The sequence below is a fragment of the Leptinotarsa decemlineata genome, unplaced genomic scaffold (genome assembly GCF_025532065.1).
Source record: "Leptinotarsa decemlineata unplaced genomic scaffold, Ldec_3_MD MMD2_tig00002159_RagTag_RagTag, whole genome shotgun sequence".
NCBI classification, from domain to species: domain Eukaryota; kingdom Metazoa; phylum Arthropoda; class Insecta; order Coleoptera; family Chrysomelidae; genus Leptinotarsa; species Leptinotarsa decemlineata.
Window position 1 is genome coordinate 2,434,535 of NW_027412574.1, and position 22,189 is coordinate 2,456,723.

The 22,189-nt window shown below is 36.8% G+C and overlaps 1 protein-coding gene and 1 long non-coding RNA gene across 6 annotated transcripts in view; both read right to left on the reverse strand.

The window, feature by feature from the left end:
• The window catches only part of bbc (choline/ethanolaminephosphotransferase 1 bbc), an 85,938-nt gene that overhangs the window by 27,634 nt on the left and 36,115 nt on the right, over positions 1-22,189 (reverse strand). For 3 of the 5 annotated variants that reach the window (XM_074177032.1, XM_074177031.1, XM_074177034.1), the window contains one exon: positions 3,955-4,092. The exons of the other annotated variants lie outside the window; for them this stretch is intronic. In XM_074177032.1, the coding sequence (XP_074033133.1) occupies positions 3,955-4,092 (138 nt within the window). The remainder of the gene's footprint in view (positions 1-3,954; positions 4,093-22,189) is intronic. 5 annotated transcript variants of the gene reach the window in all.
• Positions 19,461-21,590, reverse strand: LOC141482974 (uncharacterized). Its single transcript, XR_012465827.1, has 2 exons — positions 19,633-21,590; positions 19,461-19,574 (listed from the first exon to the last, which is right to left on the reverse strand). It is a non-coding gene; the product is annotated as an uncharacterized lncRNA (long non-coding RNA).

Below are 22,189 nucleotides of genomic sequence, written 5' to 3' on the forward strand. Positions count from 1 at the left end.
TTAGCTATCACAGTGTATAATATAGATTGTGAGAGACACATTCGAAAGTTTTGGTTAATGGTAACATATGACTCAGAAATTACTCTTGGTGGGACATAGTCTCCTCAGGAGTGTAAATAAATGCTTGTCTGTACAATAAATATACATCTGTATTTGTCGAGGAAACAACACAGGTATCTGTAGAATCTCGGTCAATATCTAGGCACAGCACTATTGGACGAGGAGAATTGGCAGTGCTAGGAATTATATAAAGACCTCATTAATCTTCAACCTGCACAAGTTTTGATTTTTGAGGGTTGTCGTTCACATGGGAAAACAGTCTTGTATAAAACTTCAACTATTATTGTTAACCACTTCCACCTCAGAATGAATCTATGGAAAACTTTTCCACACCAAAACAAAAACACTGCCACTCAACACGTGTCTTGGTTACTAAGTTATAATTATGAAACGATGAAAAAAAAACTACATTTACGATAGGTCTATTTATACTTACACTGTAATATCCTAATTCCTAATTTATATCTTAGTAACTGCCTTTTATTTCCTTAATATTTATGTAGTTTATATTTCTAATTGTTACATAACTATAAATAATATTACATAATAACCAGCAATATAAACCAAGTAAATACCAGGTAGTCATATAAATTAAGAATTAGGATATAATACAAATTAACACAATCTAGTAATTCATTTATTGAACATTATTTGATGACCCCATTAACTGAGGTAATGATGTGTAAGTATAAATAGACCTATTTTAGATGTAGAAACTTGGTATATTTCATCTCCTGACGATACTAATTTGGTTAGCAAAACACGCGTCGAGGGACAGTGTTTTTGTACTGATTTGGAAAAAGTGTATTTTTTTGAGTAACCACTTATTACCACAGTATCTAACAAGGAAATGTAATTGTAATCAGAATTTGGACCATTAAAGAGTCATAGGAAAAAATGCAGTTGTGCTGAACTCCCATGTTTAAAACCGCTCAACTCGACAGCAGCAAAAATTGTATGTACCATTTTATCGTTTGAACCACACATTCAATAGCTGCATTCCAAGAATGTTACGATTAGCCAATAGTAACATTGATGTTGAGATGTTCAACATTTCCTTGCATTATTTTAAAACCGAATTATGGAATATTGTGCTTCAATGTTTTAATGTATAGTTTAAGGTACTATATGTTTTATTGACGCTCATTGTCTTTTGTCATTTTTTACTCTAAATTAACCTCTTTCAAACGTTAAATTAACATCTTCTAAGCTATTCTTAGTTGCAATTTGTATTTATTACGGTACCTTATTTGATTTTATTTTAATTATAATTTAATATTGTAATTTATACTTTAAATGGGTTTGCCCCTAAATAAATAAATAATTTGAAAAACTGTCATTTTCATTTCAATTTCATCTGAAAATGAAAAAACTTGATGAGTGTCCAAAAAATTTTGAAAATTTCACTGACAGCTGCAAAGGCGCCTAAGTGAAGCTTAGCAAAAAAGCAAATCTTGATTTTCAATAATATATTTTATTCTTCAAATAAACCAAGGAGATCAGGAAATAAAATTATAAATTTGGTACAAATATTCATTTGATTGAAATGTTATATTTTACCAAATAATTCACCAACAATATGACAAAAAATAATACTAAAACCATTGAAAACGTCCAAGTCCATCAGCCTTGATCCATCACAGAGCAGCAATCACATTTGAAGCTTCACGATAACCATGCACTGTAGACATTCGACATCTAAATATTTTTTCTGTTTCCTGAAATTGGTGGTGGATTTGGTACGTTCTTTCTGAAAAGATGAATGTTCCATGGTCGCAGAAAAAATATTCTACACACCTTTCGCTAAACTCGGTTTGTAGTTCATTGTCTTACGTCACAAACCTTATATATTTAAAAATTAACGATACATAACATTAATTACAATTGCAAATAGGTTCATGCAAAGATTCTTGTAAGTAATGAATAATGGTATATTAGCTCCAAAAGAAAAATAACACGAAAGAGTACCATTACTTTTTGTAAAAAAAGGAGACTACTTCAGATGACACATGCATAATCAAGTTTGGGTAGTAAGCCAAGAGAAAGTGCATACCTATGTTAGTACCAATGACAAACAAGTGTGTGATAAATGTGATTGTTAGACTAACAAGATGGTTACCAAATTATGCCTCAACTTTCCGTTTATGGGTAAACTAAATAGTCCTTCTCAAAAATATATTTGTAAAAAACTATGAAAAATATATCTAAAATAAATATCATAATTTAAAGGAGATATCAATATTAGAGATAAGATAACTATTTTTTGGTTAGACATTTTTGTACTATCAGGTTTGAACTAAAATATTCAATTTCCTGCAAAAGTGAGTGAAATATTTCCTATTCACCCACTATGTGCTCTTAACAACAAATTTAATATCTGTTCGTTTCAAAAAGAGTTTGTACCTCTGGATCCACCTCACTTCCTCGGTGTGAAGTACTCTATTATTGTTTACCACTTCCACCTCAGAATGAATCTATGAAAACTTTTTCCACACCAAAACAAAGACATTGTCTCTCAATACTTGTCTTGCTAACAAAGTTATCATCATCAGATGAAAAAAAGACTAAGTTCCTACATCTAAGATAGGTCTACTTATACTTACACTGTAATATCCCAATTCCTAATTTTTATGTTAGTAACCACATTTTATTTCCCTACTATTTATTTAGTTTATATTTCTAATTATAAACATAATTATAAGTAATATTATGTAATAATTAGAAATATAAACCAAGTGAATACTAGGTAGTCATATAAATTAGGAATTAGGATATTAATACAAATGAACACGATTTCGGAATTCATTAATTGAACATCATTTGACGACCCCATTAACTGAGGTAATGATGTGTAAGTATAAATAGACCTACCTTAGATGTAGAAACTTAGTATTTTTCATCTTTTGATGATACTAATTTGGTTAGCAAAACTGGCGTCGAGAGACAGTGTTTTTGTACTGATATGAAAAAAGTTCATAGGAGTTACCACTTATTGCCACAGTATTTAACAAGAAAATGTCATTGTAATCAAAAATTGGATGTACAAGTTCCAATGAAGAATGATTAGATATATTACCTGACCAGTGATATCTGTAATTCAAACATGAAAGTGTTTTTTAACCACTGACAAAATATTTCAGATACCAGTATAGAACGTTTTCAGTATAAAGTATGTAGGTATTATGAAGTCAATACTGATGTTCTGTATATTTGAATTGTATAATCTGAGTCATTTAGAAATTTAATGAAAAAGTAATGTACTGAAACATACAATAAATGTTACCTAAGTGCTATGCAATAGGTAAATGATTACTTTCGACTCAAAACCACTGTGAATACTTCCATTATAGAAAACAAATGACGAATTACTGGTTGGATAAAGGATCAGATGAATCCTGGAGAAAGCAAGTGGTTTTTAAGAAGATACACTTTTGGACCTCACATGTATTTATAATAATATTAATCGAAATGGGTTACTACATTGGTATAGCGAGACACCACCAACATATCGAGGTTCAAGGGTTTCATTAGTACTAAATTCAATGCACAAACTTGCATTGTGTCAATCTTCAAAAATTCACAGAATGACAAGATCTTTGTAACGTAAGTCACACTGTACATTGACAGCCTCATATTATAATAATTTTTTTGGGTACAACGATATAATTTACCTATTAGAGAAAGTTGCACATTGGACTTCACAAATTAAAAGAAAAAAGTTCAAATTCGGTGTGTAATTTGCTGTTTGATTGAAAAAGGCAGTACCACTTGACCTACTAGAACTTTCAGGCATTGACAATCTTGACACTCTATTCCACTACTAATTTGTCACTACTATGCTCAATAGCAAATAAAAGGCATGAAGCAAACAGCTAATAATAATGAGGGTCTTACTGCAACTGTTGAGCCATTTTTTCCACTTCCTCCTATTTTGAGCCTTTCGAGAAATGACAAAAAAACTTGAAAATACCCTAAATAGAATATGGAACACATGACGTGGGTACAAGGGACCTTTATTCCAAACACTGACACCTGAAAAATAATTCACTGAACATTTCAAGATATTTACCATGTTTGGAATGAAGTTATACCAAGGATGTCTTCATTTCACAAGAATTATTACCATCAATAACTAAATACATTGATACCTACTATTTGACGTGTGTCATAATTACAAAATGAAGTTTAATATAGTAAATTTAAACATCTTCATAGATAGAATCAAAGCCTAGAAATAAATCATTTATGATTTAACACCAGACAATGCTGTTTGGACCTATAGTAGAGTAGGTCAGACTCCATCAGTAACGTTAGGCTGAACAATGAAATGACTGTTGAACTCAACTTTCTTTAAAAAACAATCCTAAGGATCTACACAAAATTCAAACCTTGCTTATCAAAGATAAACAGGAGTCCCCACGACAGTCTATTGCAAAGCCAAGCTTCGACATCGACCATTGAATGAGATCTCCACAGTTTTAACCATAGGCAACTAGATGAGACTGGAATCATAAAACAAAACATTTCTGATTCAAAACCTAACAGCGCTGCTTCGACCTGCCAAAGGTTTCATCAATGGTGTTACACTTACCCAAGAATGCATGCATTTGACAAAAAGTTATTTTTCATTTGGCAGTCGATATGAAGCTAAGCTTGTTGCTGATTTGAGTTTTATGCCGATTCCATATATCTATCTGTCAAGTGTTTATGACAATTTTAATGAAATATAAGTAAAAAAAATTTACGTATTTTTTTTTACTTTGCAAACTAGTACAAAACTTGAGCAAAGCCAAACTGGGAGAAAGTGAGTCAGTTGGTCAAGTGTATCAGTTGAAACTAAAAATTAGTGCCCACTGAAATAAAAAATATATTTTCCAAATGTATTGAAAACATTAATTTGTGATCCTTCGTTCGAAGTCAATATATCTCTGAACTCTGGAAATCAGCATTATGAAGTTAATAGTTCTGGAATTATTTCAATGAATGTAAACATATGAAGTGTCTTCTGAAACAATATAACAAGTTTGACCAAATATCAATACTAGTTTGTAGCACTGATTTGTATTTCCTCTAATTGACATTACAAATATTACATTATAAGTATAATGATTAACACTAAGAGCAAGAATCCATGTATAGAGTTACTTATTTTCAAATTGATTACTTCTTTCTTTTCTTTGGAAGATTCTCTCATCCCTTTTTTTGTATCAGATGGAGTAGTGGAAAGCCAAAAACTTTCTTTCCCAAAAATTAATCACTCCTAAAAATATAACCCCTTCAATTCAACTAAGAGCAAATTATGCATATACTCAGTAAGAAAATGTCGGATTTTTGTTCTTCATATCATTCATTCATCATCTCAACAGTTTGCCATGATCATAACATAGACTTTATTAATGGTTTCTGAACAAAGGCGCTTATTTATGATGTACTGTTTGGAACCTTTGGTGTAGTAATGAATATTACTGGAGTTTTTTCCCAACACCAAATCGTATTTTTTTTTTACACCTCGACACGTGTTTCGATCACCAAGTGATCATCTTCAAGAGGAAGATAAGATAAGAAAAAGTTTTATCGTTCTCTTGAAGATAATCACTTGGGTGATCGAAACACGTGTCGAGGTGTAAAAAAAAAAAACGATTTGGTGTTGGGAAAAAACTCCAGTAATATTCAAAGGCGCTTATAGCATACAGCTCATATTGATAATAATACTAATACAGTGCGATGACCGGCGGTTAGCTGTATTTTGGAAAATAATAGAGTTCATATCCTGATAATTGGCAAATTTCGGTTGTTTGATATGCTTTATGGAATGAAAATAATGGCGTTTTTCCAGCAATTCCGGTTATACCAGAAGTATAACCGTATAACCGTTCTATACCAGTATAGAACGTTTTCAGTATAAAGTATGTAGGTATTATGAAGTCAATACTGATGTTCTGTATATTTGAATTGTATAATCTGAGTCATTTAGAAATTTAATGAAAAAGTAATGCACTGAAACATACAATAAATGTTACCTAAGTGCTATGCAATAGGTAAAGGATTACTTACGACTCAAAACCACTGTGAATATTTCCATTAAAGAAAACAAGTGACGAATTACTGGTTGGATAAAGGATCAGATGAATCCTGGAGAAAGCAAGTGGTTTTTAAGAAGATACACTTTTGGACCTCACATGTATTTATAATAATATTAATCGAAATGGGTTACTACATTGGTATAGCGAGACACCACCAACATATCGAGATTCAAGGGTTTCATTAGTACTAAATTCAATGCACAAACTTGCATTGTGTCAATCTTCAAAAATTCACAGAATGACAAGATCTTTGTAACGTAAGTCACACTGTACATCGACAGCCTCATATTATAATAATTTTTTTGGGTACAACGATATAATTTACCTATTAGAGAAAGTTGCACATTGGACTTCACAAATTAAAAGAAAAAAGTTCAAATTCGGTGTGTAATTTGCTGTGATCATCAATTTGGGTTGTTTGATATGCTTTATGGAATGAAAATAATGGCGTTTGTGGATTGATCAATACAACACTGATTTTGACGAAGTATTTTGATTAACTTTTTTCTTTCAAGTAATTAATTATTTCCTAAAATTTCGAAAACTACAGTTCCTGAATCATTTTCTTGATGAATTACTCGATTAGTTCACTCTTTTTTTACTCTGTAACCCAAGCTTTCCTGCATAATTTAAATATCTAATACAAAGTAGCTCCGTAGACGTTATAACTTAAGAGTTAATCATGTACAATATTCGTAAATCGAGAACAGAGCAGTACGAACCATTATTTATTTGCACAACTGAGCATCCTTCCATTGGGTTGTCTATACTTTTTGAGGGCTGCCTATTAGATAATTAGATAGATGGTAGTCAATGAAAGTAAGCATAGTATGAAATAAAAGACTGAAAGGAGTATATTTTTAGAAGAGATTAATTTTTGGGAAAGAAAGATTTCGACTTTCTACTTCTCCATCTTCATATAAAAAAAATGTGGGAATCTTCCAAAAGAAAGGAAGGAAGCAATCAATTTCAAAAAGTTATCTCTATTCAAAGATGTGTAGATCACAAAAACTGGAAGAAAAGCCCATTCGAAACAGCTACTTTCATATAAACATTGAGAGATTTTATTGGTCGAATATGAGGGCGGTAATATCAAATTATGTGGCAGCTTGCGAATCTTGCAATAAGCGAAAAACTTCACATCATAGAAAGGCACCTCTTCAAAAGTTCACGACGGCTTATGAACCCTGGGGACTGACGTATATGGACATAGTGGGCCCTTTAGTGCGGTAGCGGAATCGCTACCTATTAACGTTCCAAGATTATTTTACGAAGTACGAGGAAGCTATCCCCCTTCCAGACCAAAAGGCGGACACAATTGCACGAGCCTTCGTGGAACACATCGTGTACCGACATGGAGCGAGCCCCTAGGATACTCCTAACTGACAAAGGGGCAAACTTTACGTCTGGCCTATTCAAGGCTGTCTGTCAAATGTTGGATATCAAGAAGATCCAAACTTCGAGCTACGCACCGACGTCGAATGGTTAAATTGAACCGATGCACCGAGTGTTGAAAGATATGCTGTCACATTAAGTAGTAGATAATAAATGCGACTGGGACACATGGGTTCCGGTGGTACTGATGGCTTACCGCGGAAACGTACATATTTACACCGGATATACCCCGTTCTTCCTTCTGCATGGACGTGAGCAAGTGTTGTCTGTGGAAGACTTCATTCGACCGCAGCGAATCAGATACGACTGTGCAGAAAACTACGCTTCGGAACGAGCAAAACATTACAACAAAAAAACGAAGGAGAGGACGTGTGAGCTCGGAAATCAAGTGTATATCTTGTGGATGCACGTTAAGCCTGGTATATCAACGAAACTCGTGAAGCCCTGGATAGGTCCATGCAAGGTTATAGAGGTAATAGGTCCAGTGACCTATCGAGTGAAGAAGGATGGTGGAACAGACGAACAGGAAGTACACGTGAATCGGCTGAAGTCATACTCAACCTATACTGTTGAAGGGGATGATTCTGAGGAAAGTAATAATGGTGACGATGATGAGGAGATGACGAATAGTTCTGGGAGGGCGTCTAGGTATGGACGTAAGGAAGAGGAAAACGAAAAAAGAATCCCAATTCTTCGCCAGTGGATAGAATTCGAAAATCACTCGGAAGAAGCGGCGATTGAGAAGGAAAATGTTGATGTAGAGAAAGGTACTGAGGAACCCCAATTATTGAGGAGATCCGCTCGGAATCGGAGAGAACCAGATCAACTGAACTTGTAAGAGAATGTAACTGAGTGAATGAGTAAATGAGAACTGAATGATGGAGAGTGAAATTAATGAGTGAGATGAATGTACGATACGAGTGGATGAATGACTAGAGGAGTGCAGGAAAGAAAGTATAATGATGAGTATGCATTTGAGCAAATTAGAGGAGTGCCGTTACTTGAAGAGCCCGGAGTTAACTCCTTTCAAGCTAAATTATTGATGTGTTTGTCGAACTAGTGTCTATCTTTGACCCGGATTGATAGTAGATGACCTATGAACTGAATTTTGTTTTCACTCACTTTCAGTTATTTTATTATGAGCCTTTTTATTTATAAATGTACTGATTGTTTTACATCATTACAAATGATCGAGGTCCAATCTAGGTAGGACCGTCCACTCATCCTTCGTCAGCTTTGGGCAATAAGATGAAAAAAGGCAGCACGATCTGGATTTTCCTAATGATTGCTATCTTGCTGGTCATGCATTATTCTGTATCGGTAACCGGGATAATGTACGATTGCAGTGATGAGAGAGTGAACATTTCTACTGTATCTCTCAGAGACGTAAAAAAGTGTCCAGAACCAGAATCCACGTATTTGAGCGACTCCATTTCAGTTAAGATATTGCAGCGAAACGAAATTAGGCATCAGCACGTACGGACTTGTTAAGTACACTATAGGTGTTACCCTGAATGGCGTTCACCGGTATCAAACTATAGGGTGTGGAATATCATTACTAGCAAGTTTGTGGAATACCCTGACCTGGTGGATAAATCAACGGGAGCGTCCCAGAGAAGCCCAATCAGATGAACCGACGACGTCATTGCTAATCATCGCAGAACCCCAGCAGACTGCCAATCATATCACTGGCAGTTACCCTGTTTTGCCCCAGACACACTGGACTGTGAACAAAGACATTAACGAAGCTGCTTGAGTGAGTGAACCAAAAGACTTTTTTTTTCAATCAGTGCGGCACAAATTTGTAGGATGAACTTAGGATCTGTGTAGATTGGATTCAATCTGAATTCAATCAAATCGAATCGTATCTGGAATAATGTGCCGTTGACTGACCAATAAAGAGTAGCAAATCACATGGAAATTGTTGAGATGGAAATTCACCAAGGAGTTGGTTAACCAAATACCGGCGTAAAAGACTACAGTGAATCGTGAGTGAATATGGCCTCTGTTATGATGTGATAACGGAAACTATAGTAAACCAGGAGATACGTTCACTCCTATTTCAATTTTTTTTAGGAAAATTGAAAATAATAATATTTCGTTAGGAAACCCTTAATAGCACGCTGGACAACCCCACCGAAAGTCGCGTAACTTGAGGTGATACCTATTCTATTTTCATATTTGAATTCGACATGAGGTGGCGTTGTTGTATTTGTCAGTAAGCATGAAGTGAGAAAAGTTATGGCAACTTTTTTTTAAAGGGGGAGTATTGTAATAGTTTTAGGTCAATTAGAGCCAAGCCATTCAAAGAAAAAGTTGTTTAAATCAACTGCCTGATGTTTAAGAAATCTGATATTTTAGAACATTCAACCTCATCATTAATTTCATTATCACGACGTTAAGGGTCGAAAATATATTATTCAGTCTGTGTACCCCATTTAGAATAACAGTCAAAAAGTACTTAAACGTATAATAAATATCGAAATTCATTTTATGAGCTCAAAGGTGAACGACCTGATAAAATTCAGGCATCCGAGATAGTCTACATACCTATTATTCGAGACAGAGACAATATCGAAATAACCCTTGCAGTGACATCTATATATCAGTAGTAGGCTCACGACATTAGAAATATCAGACACCAGTCGGGAATTCTTGCGGACTTATTCGCTGGACATGTAAAGGACGTTAAGAGTACAGGAAACTGAAACTAGAGTCTGGAGTACTGGAGTCTTGGAAACAATTTCAGACTTTCTGATTGGTGGGAATTTTTATGAAATTAATTGAAATTACATCCCCTAACAGAGTTAAGGTGGCAATTTGGTTAATAGAATTAAGTCAGTCGTGCGCGGAGATTTGGTGAATCCAGTTGAATTTCCTACAATAGCTGGAAATTCTAGAGGAAATTTTGAGTGAATTGAAATAGTGAGATATTTCAAGTCACTGTTTAGAGAAGTGATACTTATTGGATTTTGGAAGTATTCATGGTTTGATTCAATTTAGTTGATTTAGAGAACATTTTCGAGTTCCGTAAGATTTTTTGGGAAAGAGTGGCATTTGTTGAAGACTTCAGGAGAGTCCATCTACCTTAATTTGGTGAGCGTATTTAAAAACAATTCTGATATATATATTATATGTTATTGCATGCGTATGTGTTTTATATTTTCGAATTGACACCTAGGGTATTGGTGAAAATTTACCATATAGCTACGAATCGGGTTCCTTTTTTCATTTTATTAGGTTATTATTAGGTTATAGCATTTTCCTATGTTATACAGGGAGGAGCGATTAAGTTTCAAGTTTTCAAGTTCTCTATGTTAATCTCTATAAAATTAAATTTTACTGTTGCTGTGTCTATCTTGTTATGGTAAAGCTAGTTCAAAACACCAGTTGAAGTGAGATAAGAAGTTACCAAATGCGATTTCAACATTTTTTTTTGTATATAATGTTTTGAATTTACATTTTGGGTTTGAGTGTGAGTGTGTGTTCAATATTCTTTTGAAATGAGTGTTGCTATATGCTCAGTTTATTTTACCTTAGGCCAGCTGACTGACTACTCTTCCATATTTTTATTTATCTTCTAAGTTGTACATTAAAAATCATTCATGCTGAATAAATATTACTATTATTATCTCGGCCAAAACCAGAAAAGGTTTGACGTTCATCTGACAACAATCCAATGGATTATAAAAGAAAATGTTCAACGTTACATCACTTTTATTGCAAGTTCACTTAAGAGAATTAGTACAGTAATGGCTAATTGGTACGAATTCAGATATCAAGTTTATCATCTGAAAATAATTTACACTATGAATAACTTCTACATAACTTTATACTGAAAGTTTTCATGATAAAGTTTATAGCTCTAGTTGTGAGAAGACGAACTGAGAGATTTATGTTTTTAGATGCAGTGGCAATTATAACGTTTATGAGAGAAATTCCTCTATTGAAATCACTATAAAAGAAAATTACGATATAAATATAAAAAATTTAAATAATTCAAAACTATATTTTCTACCCTGGTACAAAAATGCTAAGAAAATAAATTATTGGGTGAGACGAGGCAAAATATTTCAGGTTAATATGATCAATGAACATGAAACTGAAACCATGAATATAGAAAATGTTAGTATAAAAGTGAAGTCTGGATATCCTTGCAAATATAGAGAATCCAATGTAGCTGGAGTTGTTTACTAATTTACACTTCCTGAAAATTTGATAGGATTTACTTGTACTAAAACATACAATCATTATTTTAACATCCAAGAGCATGCAATGTAAACCCAATAGTCCAAGATTCCAGAACCACCAGGCCTACGTTATTTTGGCAAAAATACTATTTTCATAATAACTAGTGTTATGTCAGAAAATCTATTTTTGACTCCTAGAATTGATAATGTTCACTCTCATTATACTGTTATTATCAGTAATAGAAACATTGTCCTTGAAAAGTGATTTTTGAATAACAGTATGTAATTTCAAATATTAAGAATTATTTTGGGCCTAATTTATCGCAAGTATACCTACTATGACAAATATTCACGAGAATATATATATGTATATATATATATATATATATATATATATATATATATATACATATATATATATATATATATATATATATACATATATATATATATATATATATATATATATATATATATATATATATATATAATCAAGAAAGGTTAATGCAGTCAAGCTGCTGGAAAATAATTCCATGAAAATCAAAAGATAAATAGATGAGTACTATTCTGATCATTCCCATATTGGCTCTTAAATTGAAATCAATATGGGAATGATCTGAATAGTACTTATCTATTTATATACAGTGTCACCATTAAAGTTCACACCATATGGGAAACTTTTTTTTCGAAAAGTTTCAATGAAGTTTAACTTCGGCACTTGTTTGTGCTTTAAATTTAACTTAAAATGATGCGGCCAACTGCGACCCACTGACGTTCAGTGTTTGTCAAATTCAACTTTTTTTTTTAATTGAAAAAGTGCATTTCTAGATCGAATTTAACAAAAAGTTACTTGAAAAAGTTGTGTCTACGGCAATTTTATATCCATATGCCAAATTTTATGCAACTAGGATAAAGTTAACGTTTTGCTTATTTTTGACAGATATCCCCTTTATTTTAAAAAACAAGTTTGGTTAATTGTCATCAATTCATGTATACATAACAAACTCGTCATGGAGTTTAACTTTTCTGATACATTTTTACTTATATTTTTAGAGAGAAATTAAAAATTTGCAATAAAATTTTTAACATGACTGGTGCAAAGTTTCAATCACTTGGCTATTTTCTTAAACGTTTGATTTCGAAAAAGCAGAGGCAACTAAAAAAAAATGCAAATAATTTCGATAGAACTATTATTATTATTATAAATTTTGAACAACAATAATATTATACAAAATACAAATGGGTACAAAAAATTACTTATTGATCTAAATGGGGTTGTCGAACACTTATAGCCTACATTTTAGTATGTCGTCCTCCACGTTAAATACAAATTATGGTCCTTCTACTGACATCTGTAACTGCATTTTTGATAAATCGGGGATTTATATTTGCACAGCACTCGCGAATGGTATTTTCCAGATGTTGTATGTCAGTAAATGGTCTACTTCGGTACACTTTTTGTTTCAGGTAACCCCACAAGAAAAAGTCTAAAGGCGTCAAGTCGGGTGATCTATGTGGCCAATAATGTTCCCAGTTACGTCAAATAACTTTGCCTCTGAACATTTGTTGGCGGGACTGTTTTACAGCAACCGTGTGATGTATTGGTGGGCCATCAAGCTGATACCATAGGTCGTATTTAATATTTAAAGGCATATTATCTAAAACTTCACTAACCTCATTATTAAAAAGGTTGAGATAACCGACGGATGATACATTTTTCCTAAAGAAAAATGGCCCAATTATTTGGTCGTTAAGTATCCCACACCATACATTAGTTTCAAAGGAATACTGATCACCACATTCAACTGGGAAATTGGAATTTTCTTGGGCCCACCATCGGCAATTTTGAGAACTTACCGTTCCATTTGAAGAAAACGTTGACTCATCTGTCCATAAAATTTTATACGGAAACTTTACATTTTCTTCTCTCTCTCTTTGAAATCAGAATGAAAACCCCAAACGGACATCAAAATCTCGTTCTTTCAATGTGTTAATAAATTTTGGCTTGTAAGGCCAAAATGTATTCTTTAATAAAATTTTTCTAACACTTTCTCTCTTGTAATCGGTATTTTTTATAATATCGGTTAAGCTCGTTTGCCCCTGTTCAATAACTTTTAAACAAATGTTAAGTTGGGCCTCCTCATCATATTTACTTGGAGTGTGCTTTTTCTTAAATTGATTTGCTACGGATCCTGTTTTTCTGAATTTCGACATTATTCTTGACACAGTAGTATGTTGGAACATTTTTTCCTGGATGCCGTTCATTAAAAATGTTAACTACTTGCCGGTATGGTGTATTCTCACCACATATTAAAACTATTTCTATTCTTTCCTGAAGAGACAACATTATGGCAACAATAACTGTTAAAAATTTGACAAGTAAATCAACATCTTGACACTACCATAGCATGCATTTTGTTTGTCAAGACCTACTTAACAATTTTATTCAAAGTGATTAAGCATCCTTACCGCCCTAGTTAGTGTTTATAAATAATCTGTAAATATGATTATTGAAATTTTAATGTAATTTCAACTCTAGTAATTTTATTAATACTTATTGCAGTTTTTGAGTTGTGTCTGCTTTTTCAAAATTGAAGGTATTGACGTTTGTTTAAGAAAATAGCCAAGTGATTGAAACTTTTCACCAGTCATGTTAAAATGTTTATAGCAAATTTTTAATTTCTCTCTAAAAATGTCCGTATAAGTAAAAAATTATCAGAAAAGTTAAACTCCATGATGAGTTTGTTATGTATACATGAATGGATGACAATTAACCGAACTTGTTTTTTAAAATAAAGGGGATATCTGTCAAAAATAAGCAAAACGTTAACTTTATCCTAGTTGCATAAAATTTGGCATATGGATATAAAATTGCCGTAGACACAACTTTTTCAAGTAACTTTTTGTTAAATTCGATCTAGAAATGCACTTTTTCAATTTTTTTCAAAAAAAAAGTTGAATTTGACAAACACTGAACGTCAGTGGGTCGCAATTGGCCGCATCATTTTAAGTTGCGATTGGAGAAATGTACAGTAAAATGGATTAACTGAGAGACTCCGTTTCCCGTTGATCCATTTTACTGTTTTTTTTTTGAATGATGCCACTACTTTTCCTTTATTTTCAGTATAAGTCGAGCTAGCGGCAATATATATTGCTTTTCTCAGGAGATTATTATTGAGGTCTGATCTTTTATCATCAATTGTTCTTCGCTATATATCTCAGCCATTTCTGAAAATTATCTTCTCAAAGAATTCTTCTTTTAAGTAGGTAAAATTTTAGTACCATTACAATTCATATTATGGTTTTGCTGAATAACATTCTCTGACAAGGCACACGATTCGACATTTCTCCTAAAATCACTCTTATTTGAGATAATATGCGACCACCCGTGGGTTGGGCTACCTATCGGGCGCGTCCCCAGGTGGCGGATAGGGGAACGGCCAGGGGACTGGAGGCCCTATCCGGGAAGCCAATGTGGCCTAACGGACGGGGTTGACGGACTCCTGGTCAGTGGCAGAAATAAGTAGGGTGAGGGGAACTGAAACCCCCCAAAAGCCCTGCAAAACATGCCACCGCGGACCAGCCTACCCAAGCTAAGATGTAAGGAATCGTGTCGACAGCTGAATGGCCGCAGGGTTATATGCGGTTACGAACGATCCCCTTGAGGAACCGGGCGAAACCTCATTGTAACTAGCCTTCCTCTGGTAATGCGGGGCTCTGCTAGAGGTGACCAACCCTTCCCTTGCTACTCGTGGGAACATACATGGACACTAAAGAAAAAAACAAAAAACCAACCAATCCCGAGGCTGGACAGCAATGCTCACCTCAATTTAGGACGGGGGCTGGGGATGAACAGAAATGCTCACCCCAAGCTACCGCTCAGAAAGAGGCTGGACATAGCAGACCACCTCGCGATGCAATGCAAAGGCCAAGGCGTAAGCGAATCAGCGGCGCCGAGGCCAAGAGGAGGAAGAGAGCGAAAGAGGCAGAAGTGGCAGCAACTATGAGTGCACCCTCCACCTCCTCCACTCCATCCTCAACAACAAGGGCACCTCTTGCGGAGGGCGCCAAGAGCTCCGCCTTGAAAAAAGGCAAGGAACCGGCTGCCACCGCAGGAAAGCGCCCTCACGCGAGTACCTCCACGGAGGGAACCCCAAGAAGGTTGAAGAAGCTGCGCAGCGACAGAAATGTCGCTGCACCTTCCAAAACCTTCGTGGAGGCCGCCTTGAGACACCTCAAGGTAGCCATCATAGATGAGACTAACCCGTACGGTAAGGTTACCGCAGAACGAGAGAGTCTCATCAAAAAACAACTGTTGGAGGAGCTGGACAAGATCATCTTCTCCGCCTCCAGCAACAACAGAAAACCGCCCACGTTCAAGTCGTGGACATACTCCGGTGAAATCATCAGAGTGGTCTGCGATGACGACGTGACGTTAGAGTGGCTGAAGAAAGCCACAATGAATATCAAGCCATGGGAGGAGGCATCACTTGCGGTCGTCAGTGTGGATAAGCTCCCGAAGCTTACCAAAGCCTCACTCTGGATCCCGGAGGACGTCCACAAGACGACATCCGGTGAAAAGGAGAGGGTGCTGGGTCGGCTAAAGGCGCAGAATCCTGACCTGAAGGTAGCAAGATGGTGCACCTTCCATCATGAGGTTAAGATGAACCCACAAGGACACCTCTTCGTCTTCGGGATCGGAGAAGATGATATGGCTGTCCTGAAGAAGAAGTCGATGAGGTTAAGCTACGCGTTTACCTCACTGACTATTAGGGCAACAGTAAAAGAAACAGAGGGTACCTCGGAAGACCCTAGGTCCTTGGGAGTTGAACCACCTAAAGTGGATATTGACCCCAAGGCCACCATGGGTCCCGAAAAGGAAATCGAAGCATCTGAACAGATGACATTCGATGACCTGACGGAGGAGGCACCCAAAAACAGCGAGGCCACCTCCCCCTTAGCAGGGGAGCAGATGGACCTCTAAAGGTAACTTTGTATCCAACAACTGTCTCATGGGCAAGGACGTTGGAAAAAAAGTAAAAATAATACAATGCAACCTCCAACACAAAAAGGCGGCAACGGCAACACTATGTCGCCACCTTGATGTATTGGAGGAGGCAATAGCTTTGATCCAGGAGCCCTGGATAATAAAGACCAAAATTACTGGTTTCAGTAGTTTAACTGGTCAAATTTTCAGCTTACCAAGCAACCAGCAACCTAGGACGGCTGTCTACGTTCCTAGGAAATACAGAGCGTTTCCGATGGCACAATTCAGCACCTCAGATCTCACTGCGGTCAAAGTTGAATGTCCAGTTGGGAAAGGCAAATATATGGCGTTGATAATCGCATCGGTGTACCTCCCTTCAGATGCAGCCACCCTACCACCGACCAGAGAAATGGAAGTACTAGTGGACCACTGCCTCAACCAGAGAGTGGAGCTCATATTGGGTTGCGACTCAAACTCTCACCACGTGAGCTGGGGCAGCAAGGATATCAACGCCCGAGGTAAGTCACTATACGAATATATAATACAGAAAGATCTAACAATCTTGAACAGAGGCACGGAGCCAACATTTATTAATGCCCGTAGCCAAACGTTAATAGATATCACGCTCACGACAGCCGAAATATCAAACAAAATCCAAGACTGGCAAGTCTCGGACCATATCTCTATGTCAGACCACCGCTGGCTGACCTATACGATAAGCCAGGATCTCAGGACTACTGTAAAATCCCGTGACCCGAAGAGGACGGATGTAGCTCTCTACAATCGACTCTTAAGAGGAGCTCTGCGGGAAACAGAGGTCCTGACTCCTGGCAACAATGAAGAACTGGAAAGGTACACAGTATCTATCCACAACAAAATAGACACTGCCTATAAGGAATCCTGTCCAATGAGGATGGTTCAAACGCATGGCACAACCAACACATGGTGGTGCCCTGAATTGGAACACCTCAGGAGGACATCGAGAACGACCTTTAACAAGGCAAAACGTACAAGACTCGAAGAGGACTGGGTTATATATCAAGCCAACCTCAGAGAGTTTAAAAAAGTCTGTAGGCGAAAACAAAGAGAAGCCTGGAGAGCCTATTGTGAGGCAGTCGAAGATTTTCCACTAGCTTCTAGGCTACAGAAGGCACTCTCAAATGACCACCATAAGACTATTGGCATCCTGACGAGGGAAAATGGCGACAAAGCCGCCAACCTCCAGGAGAGTGCTGAGATTCTTATGGAAACTCACTTCCCAGGTTCTGTCTTTCCTGGAACGGCGAACTGGACGGATGTATCAATAACACCCTCACAATATGACTGGCAATATGCTAGTACAGTAATTGATGAGGACAAAATAAGATGGGCTATATCGAGCTTTTCCCCCTTCAAGTCACCAGGGCCTGACGGTATAAGACCAGCCCTACTTCAGTGGGGACTGGACACTCTTATGCCACACCTGGTTGGAATATTCAGAGCCTCTCTAGCTCTGAGGTATATTCCCAGTAAGTGGAGAGAAGTAAGAGTAGTATTTATACCCAAACCAGGTAGGATGGACTACACCCTACCAAAAGCATTCCGACCAATTAGTCTCACATCGTTTTTCTTAAAAACCATGGAGAGGCTATGTGAGCGGTACATAAGAGATGAAGTACTTGTTAACAACCCACTTCATCCGAATCAGCATGCATATACCCCGGGAAGGTCTACTGATTCGGCCCTTCACCATGTGGTTGGCAGAATCGAGAGATCATTGGACAACAAAGAATCCACCCTAGGTATATTCATAGATATTGAGGAAGCGTTTGATAAAACAACCTTTCCAACAATTACCCAGCAACTACACTCCAGGAATGTACCCCTGGTAGTAGGAGAATGGATACTCCAGATGCTCTCTAGCAGAGCAATAAGTATTAATGTAGAAGACATCACAGTTAAAGGACTGGTCATGAGGGGATGTCCACAGGGAGGGGTCTTATCACCCCGTCTCTGGAACATAGTTCTGGATACCCTAATTAATCACCTTAACAAAAATGGATTCTACACAATTGCATACGCAGATGACATAAATATCTTGCAGACTGGCAAATTTGTAAACACACTGTGCGATAGAGCGCAGGATGGGCTCAAATTGATAGAAACATGGTGTAAGGAACACTCACTGTCGATCAATCCCAAGAAGACTGAGATGGTCCTTTTCACCAGGAAAAGAAGTTTAACGGGCTTAAAACCTCCCGAAATCTTCAAAAGCCAACTAAACTTCTCTGATGAGGTGAAATACCTTGGTATTATCCTCGACAAGAAGCTAACATGGAACTCTCATCTACAGAGTAGAGCAAAAAGAGCATACGTGGCTTATGAGCAATGTCGGAGGACAGTGGGACGCGCATGGGGTCTTTCACCCCGTGTAGTCGCCTGGATCTACACTGCAATAATAAGACCTATGTTAACGTATGGAGCCATTGCATGGGGACCGAAAGTTCTACAAGCAACGGCCATCCAAAAATTATATCAAATACAGCGACTGTAACGGTCTAAATTTACTTGTAAATATTGTAGATATTGTTCGTTTATTTACTATGGAATCGACAGAATTGTCATTTATTGATGACGAACTTTTCGTCACAGCTAGGGACACATCTGGTTTGTCAGTGTGCCCGACCTACATTTTCAAAGAAGTTGTTACGTTTCAATTTAGCACTAGATCAAACTGCTCTTATGTGACCTTTCAAAACCACTACCTTACCTTTTAAGATCTTTATTCAGAGGATATTAACAATGTAATTCAGTTACAAGTTCATTTTATTCATTTAACATCATAGTAATGGGAATCTTCCGTTCCATAGAAAACCATACCTGAAATGTATAAGAATAAATGTATGCTCCCTGACTAACTGCTTTGACCAGTACCTACGCGTTCTCCTATTGCCAATCGACATTGGAGATCCGAAATTCCTCGCTAGGTTGAAATAGTTGTTATTGTTTGTTTCTCAGTTTTCTTCACCTATCATTTTTTTCAGCCGTTGTCTGCCTTATTCCCTATACCTTTCCGAGAATATTTCTTGCATAGATTGTTATTCATCACTTCCAGAAGGTTTACTGACATATTAGAGCCATATCGCCTGAAAAACAATATTAGTTAGCTCTGGTTTCTGAATACTGTTTGATATTTTCGGTAAATAATCTGAATAATACGAATGCTCTAATATTTGTACTGAAAGGGAAGGATGTGGCGACTTACCTTGTATGTTTCTATTCCATCGCATGAATAAGGATTGGTAAATAGTTGAAAATAGGTTGGAACAATATATTTTGTAAATATTCGTAAACAAGGTTAAGAGACAGCTGTTGGTTGACATCTGCCGAACTTTCGTAGTATCGTTCCGTCGACTTACACCGAACTAGTTCTACAGTTGTTCACGGGTGGAGGATTTATCGGTTACTCAAGTTGTCAAGGGTTGTTTTAGGGTTGCATTGCTTTGAGAAGGAGTTTTGATGGGTCATGGACTTGTTGATGATGTATCAAGTGGCTGTGGAGGAATTGTTAGATTTATGATGTTGTGCACAGCGCCCCCTTGGTGCTTGTAGTGTAGATTGGATGCACTGTGGCAACAACTGGTTAGCTGTCAGATGTGGCATTCTCTTAGTATTTGGAAGTTAGCCTTCGGTGAGCTTGGTTCGGAGTTCAAAGGGTATCATCAGACTGATTGTAGGATATATTTGGTTGTATTTGTGCCATCCTTCACGGGGATTATTTCTACAAGTCAGGATTGTATAGTGGAAGACTGATTGGTCATTTTGGTGTGGATATTTGCAGTCGGAAACTTAAGCTCTTTTGAGGATTTGTGGTGGATACCGAACTCGTGCCAGGTGGAAGGATTTCCGAAATTAGATTCATAAGAAACAGAAGGCCCTCAGTCACTCATCAAGTCCCAGCAGGACTTCCGTGCAGAACACCGCACACGAAGAATCGTATAGAAAACCCCTTGGCCAGGGGTGATCCATCTCCGCCGTACTACAGGGTGATCCATCTCAGCAGTACTACAGGGTGATCCATCTCAGCAGTACTACAGGGTGATCCACTTCCGCCATACTACAGGGTAGCCTAACACCATATACCGGGTGGCCCAAAAGGAGCACGCAAGTTATAATTGATTTAATTGAATATTTGTGATATACTGAGATATTTGAATAATTGTTGCCCTTATGTTTATTGATACCTGTTGATATAGTGTTGGTTTATCGTTTATTGATTAAGAGTTTGTTATTGATACCTGATTGACATAGATATTTGTGAAACGGAAATTGAGGTATATTCTTCCTTTCACGATTGCTGATTGACACCGATGCGCCTACGCCTGAGCTCACGCGACGCAAACGAGTTTGTCTTACCATCCGATACTAGTATTTACGATTTCACCTACTCAATTTTCGTGGTAGTTTTACTCGACGTATTGTAGTTTTTTGAGCGTCGTTACTACCGTAATTTATGGCTGATTGAATTCGTGGTTAGATACACCGCGCTCTTGTATGGACATTTGAACATCGCGTAGTAGTGTGAATATTGCATTGTTGTCTTAGAAGCGTTGTTGGTTAATCCATGTAAGTTAGGATTACTGAATAAATCATATTGGGGATCTTTATCTTTTATTTCCAATATTAATTGGTAAGTTATTGATATTGTGAGTTACTTAGGGTATCTGGAGGATTAAATTTACCTGGCGCCCATTAAGATCTATTTGAAATTTGCTAAGTTGTTTAACCCACTCCCGTCTCCACTGTTTAGCTTAGCCGCGGATACCCATCTGTCTTATTTGTTACCGACAGATGATTTAGTCCCCTCTTGTGGTTTGTGAGGTGACATTTTGGCGCCCAACGTGGGGCCTTAAAAGAAGGTTTTTTTTTTTGCGTTTTGGCGTTAGTAGGTGACTTTTGGAAACTTTGGAAAAATATAAATATTTTTTTTTTTTTTTAATTGATACCACTCTAGTAGAATAGCGTTATGGCAAGAAGACTGGTAATAAATCGTCTTGATAAAGACGAACTGACCTATGAATTAGCATATCGGGGCGTAGCATCTGGCACTTGTGAGGAAATGAGACATCGTTTGGTTCAAGTAATGCAGATGGAAAGGTACGGCGAGAGTCTTCGATATCCTTCATATCCATTCACTTTCGAGGAAGATGAGGCTGCAATCAGAGGGAAACTAGATGATATCAGAAGGCTGATTGATGACATAACCGATTCTGGAACGAGTAGCGGGGCAATGAAACTTCAGACCAAGCTAGCACATGTGTTGAATCGTATAGACAATATGGACCCAGATAAGGATAAGGACAAAGAAACCCGGAAATCCGAACTCCTGGGTTTGGCTCTGTCGTTGATGGACGAATTTTCACATAAAGTTGACAGCAGCAAGAGAAGTGATACGAAGCGTGTGCCGGTTGCACTAAATCAATTAGAAAGCAGAT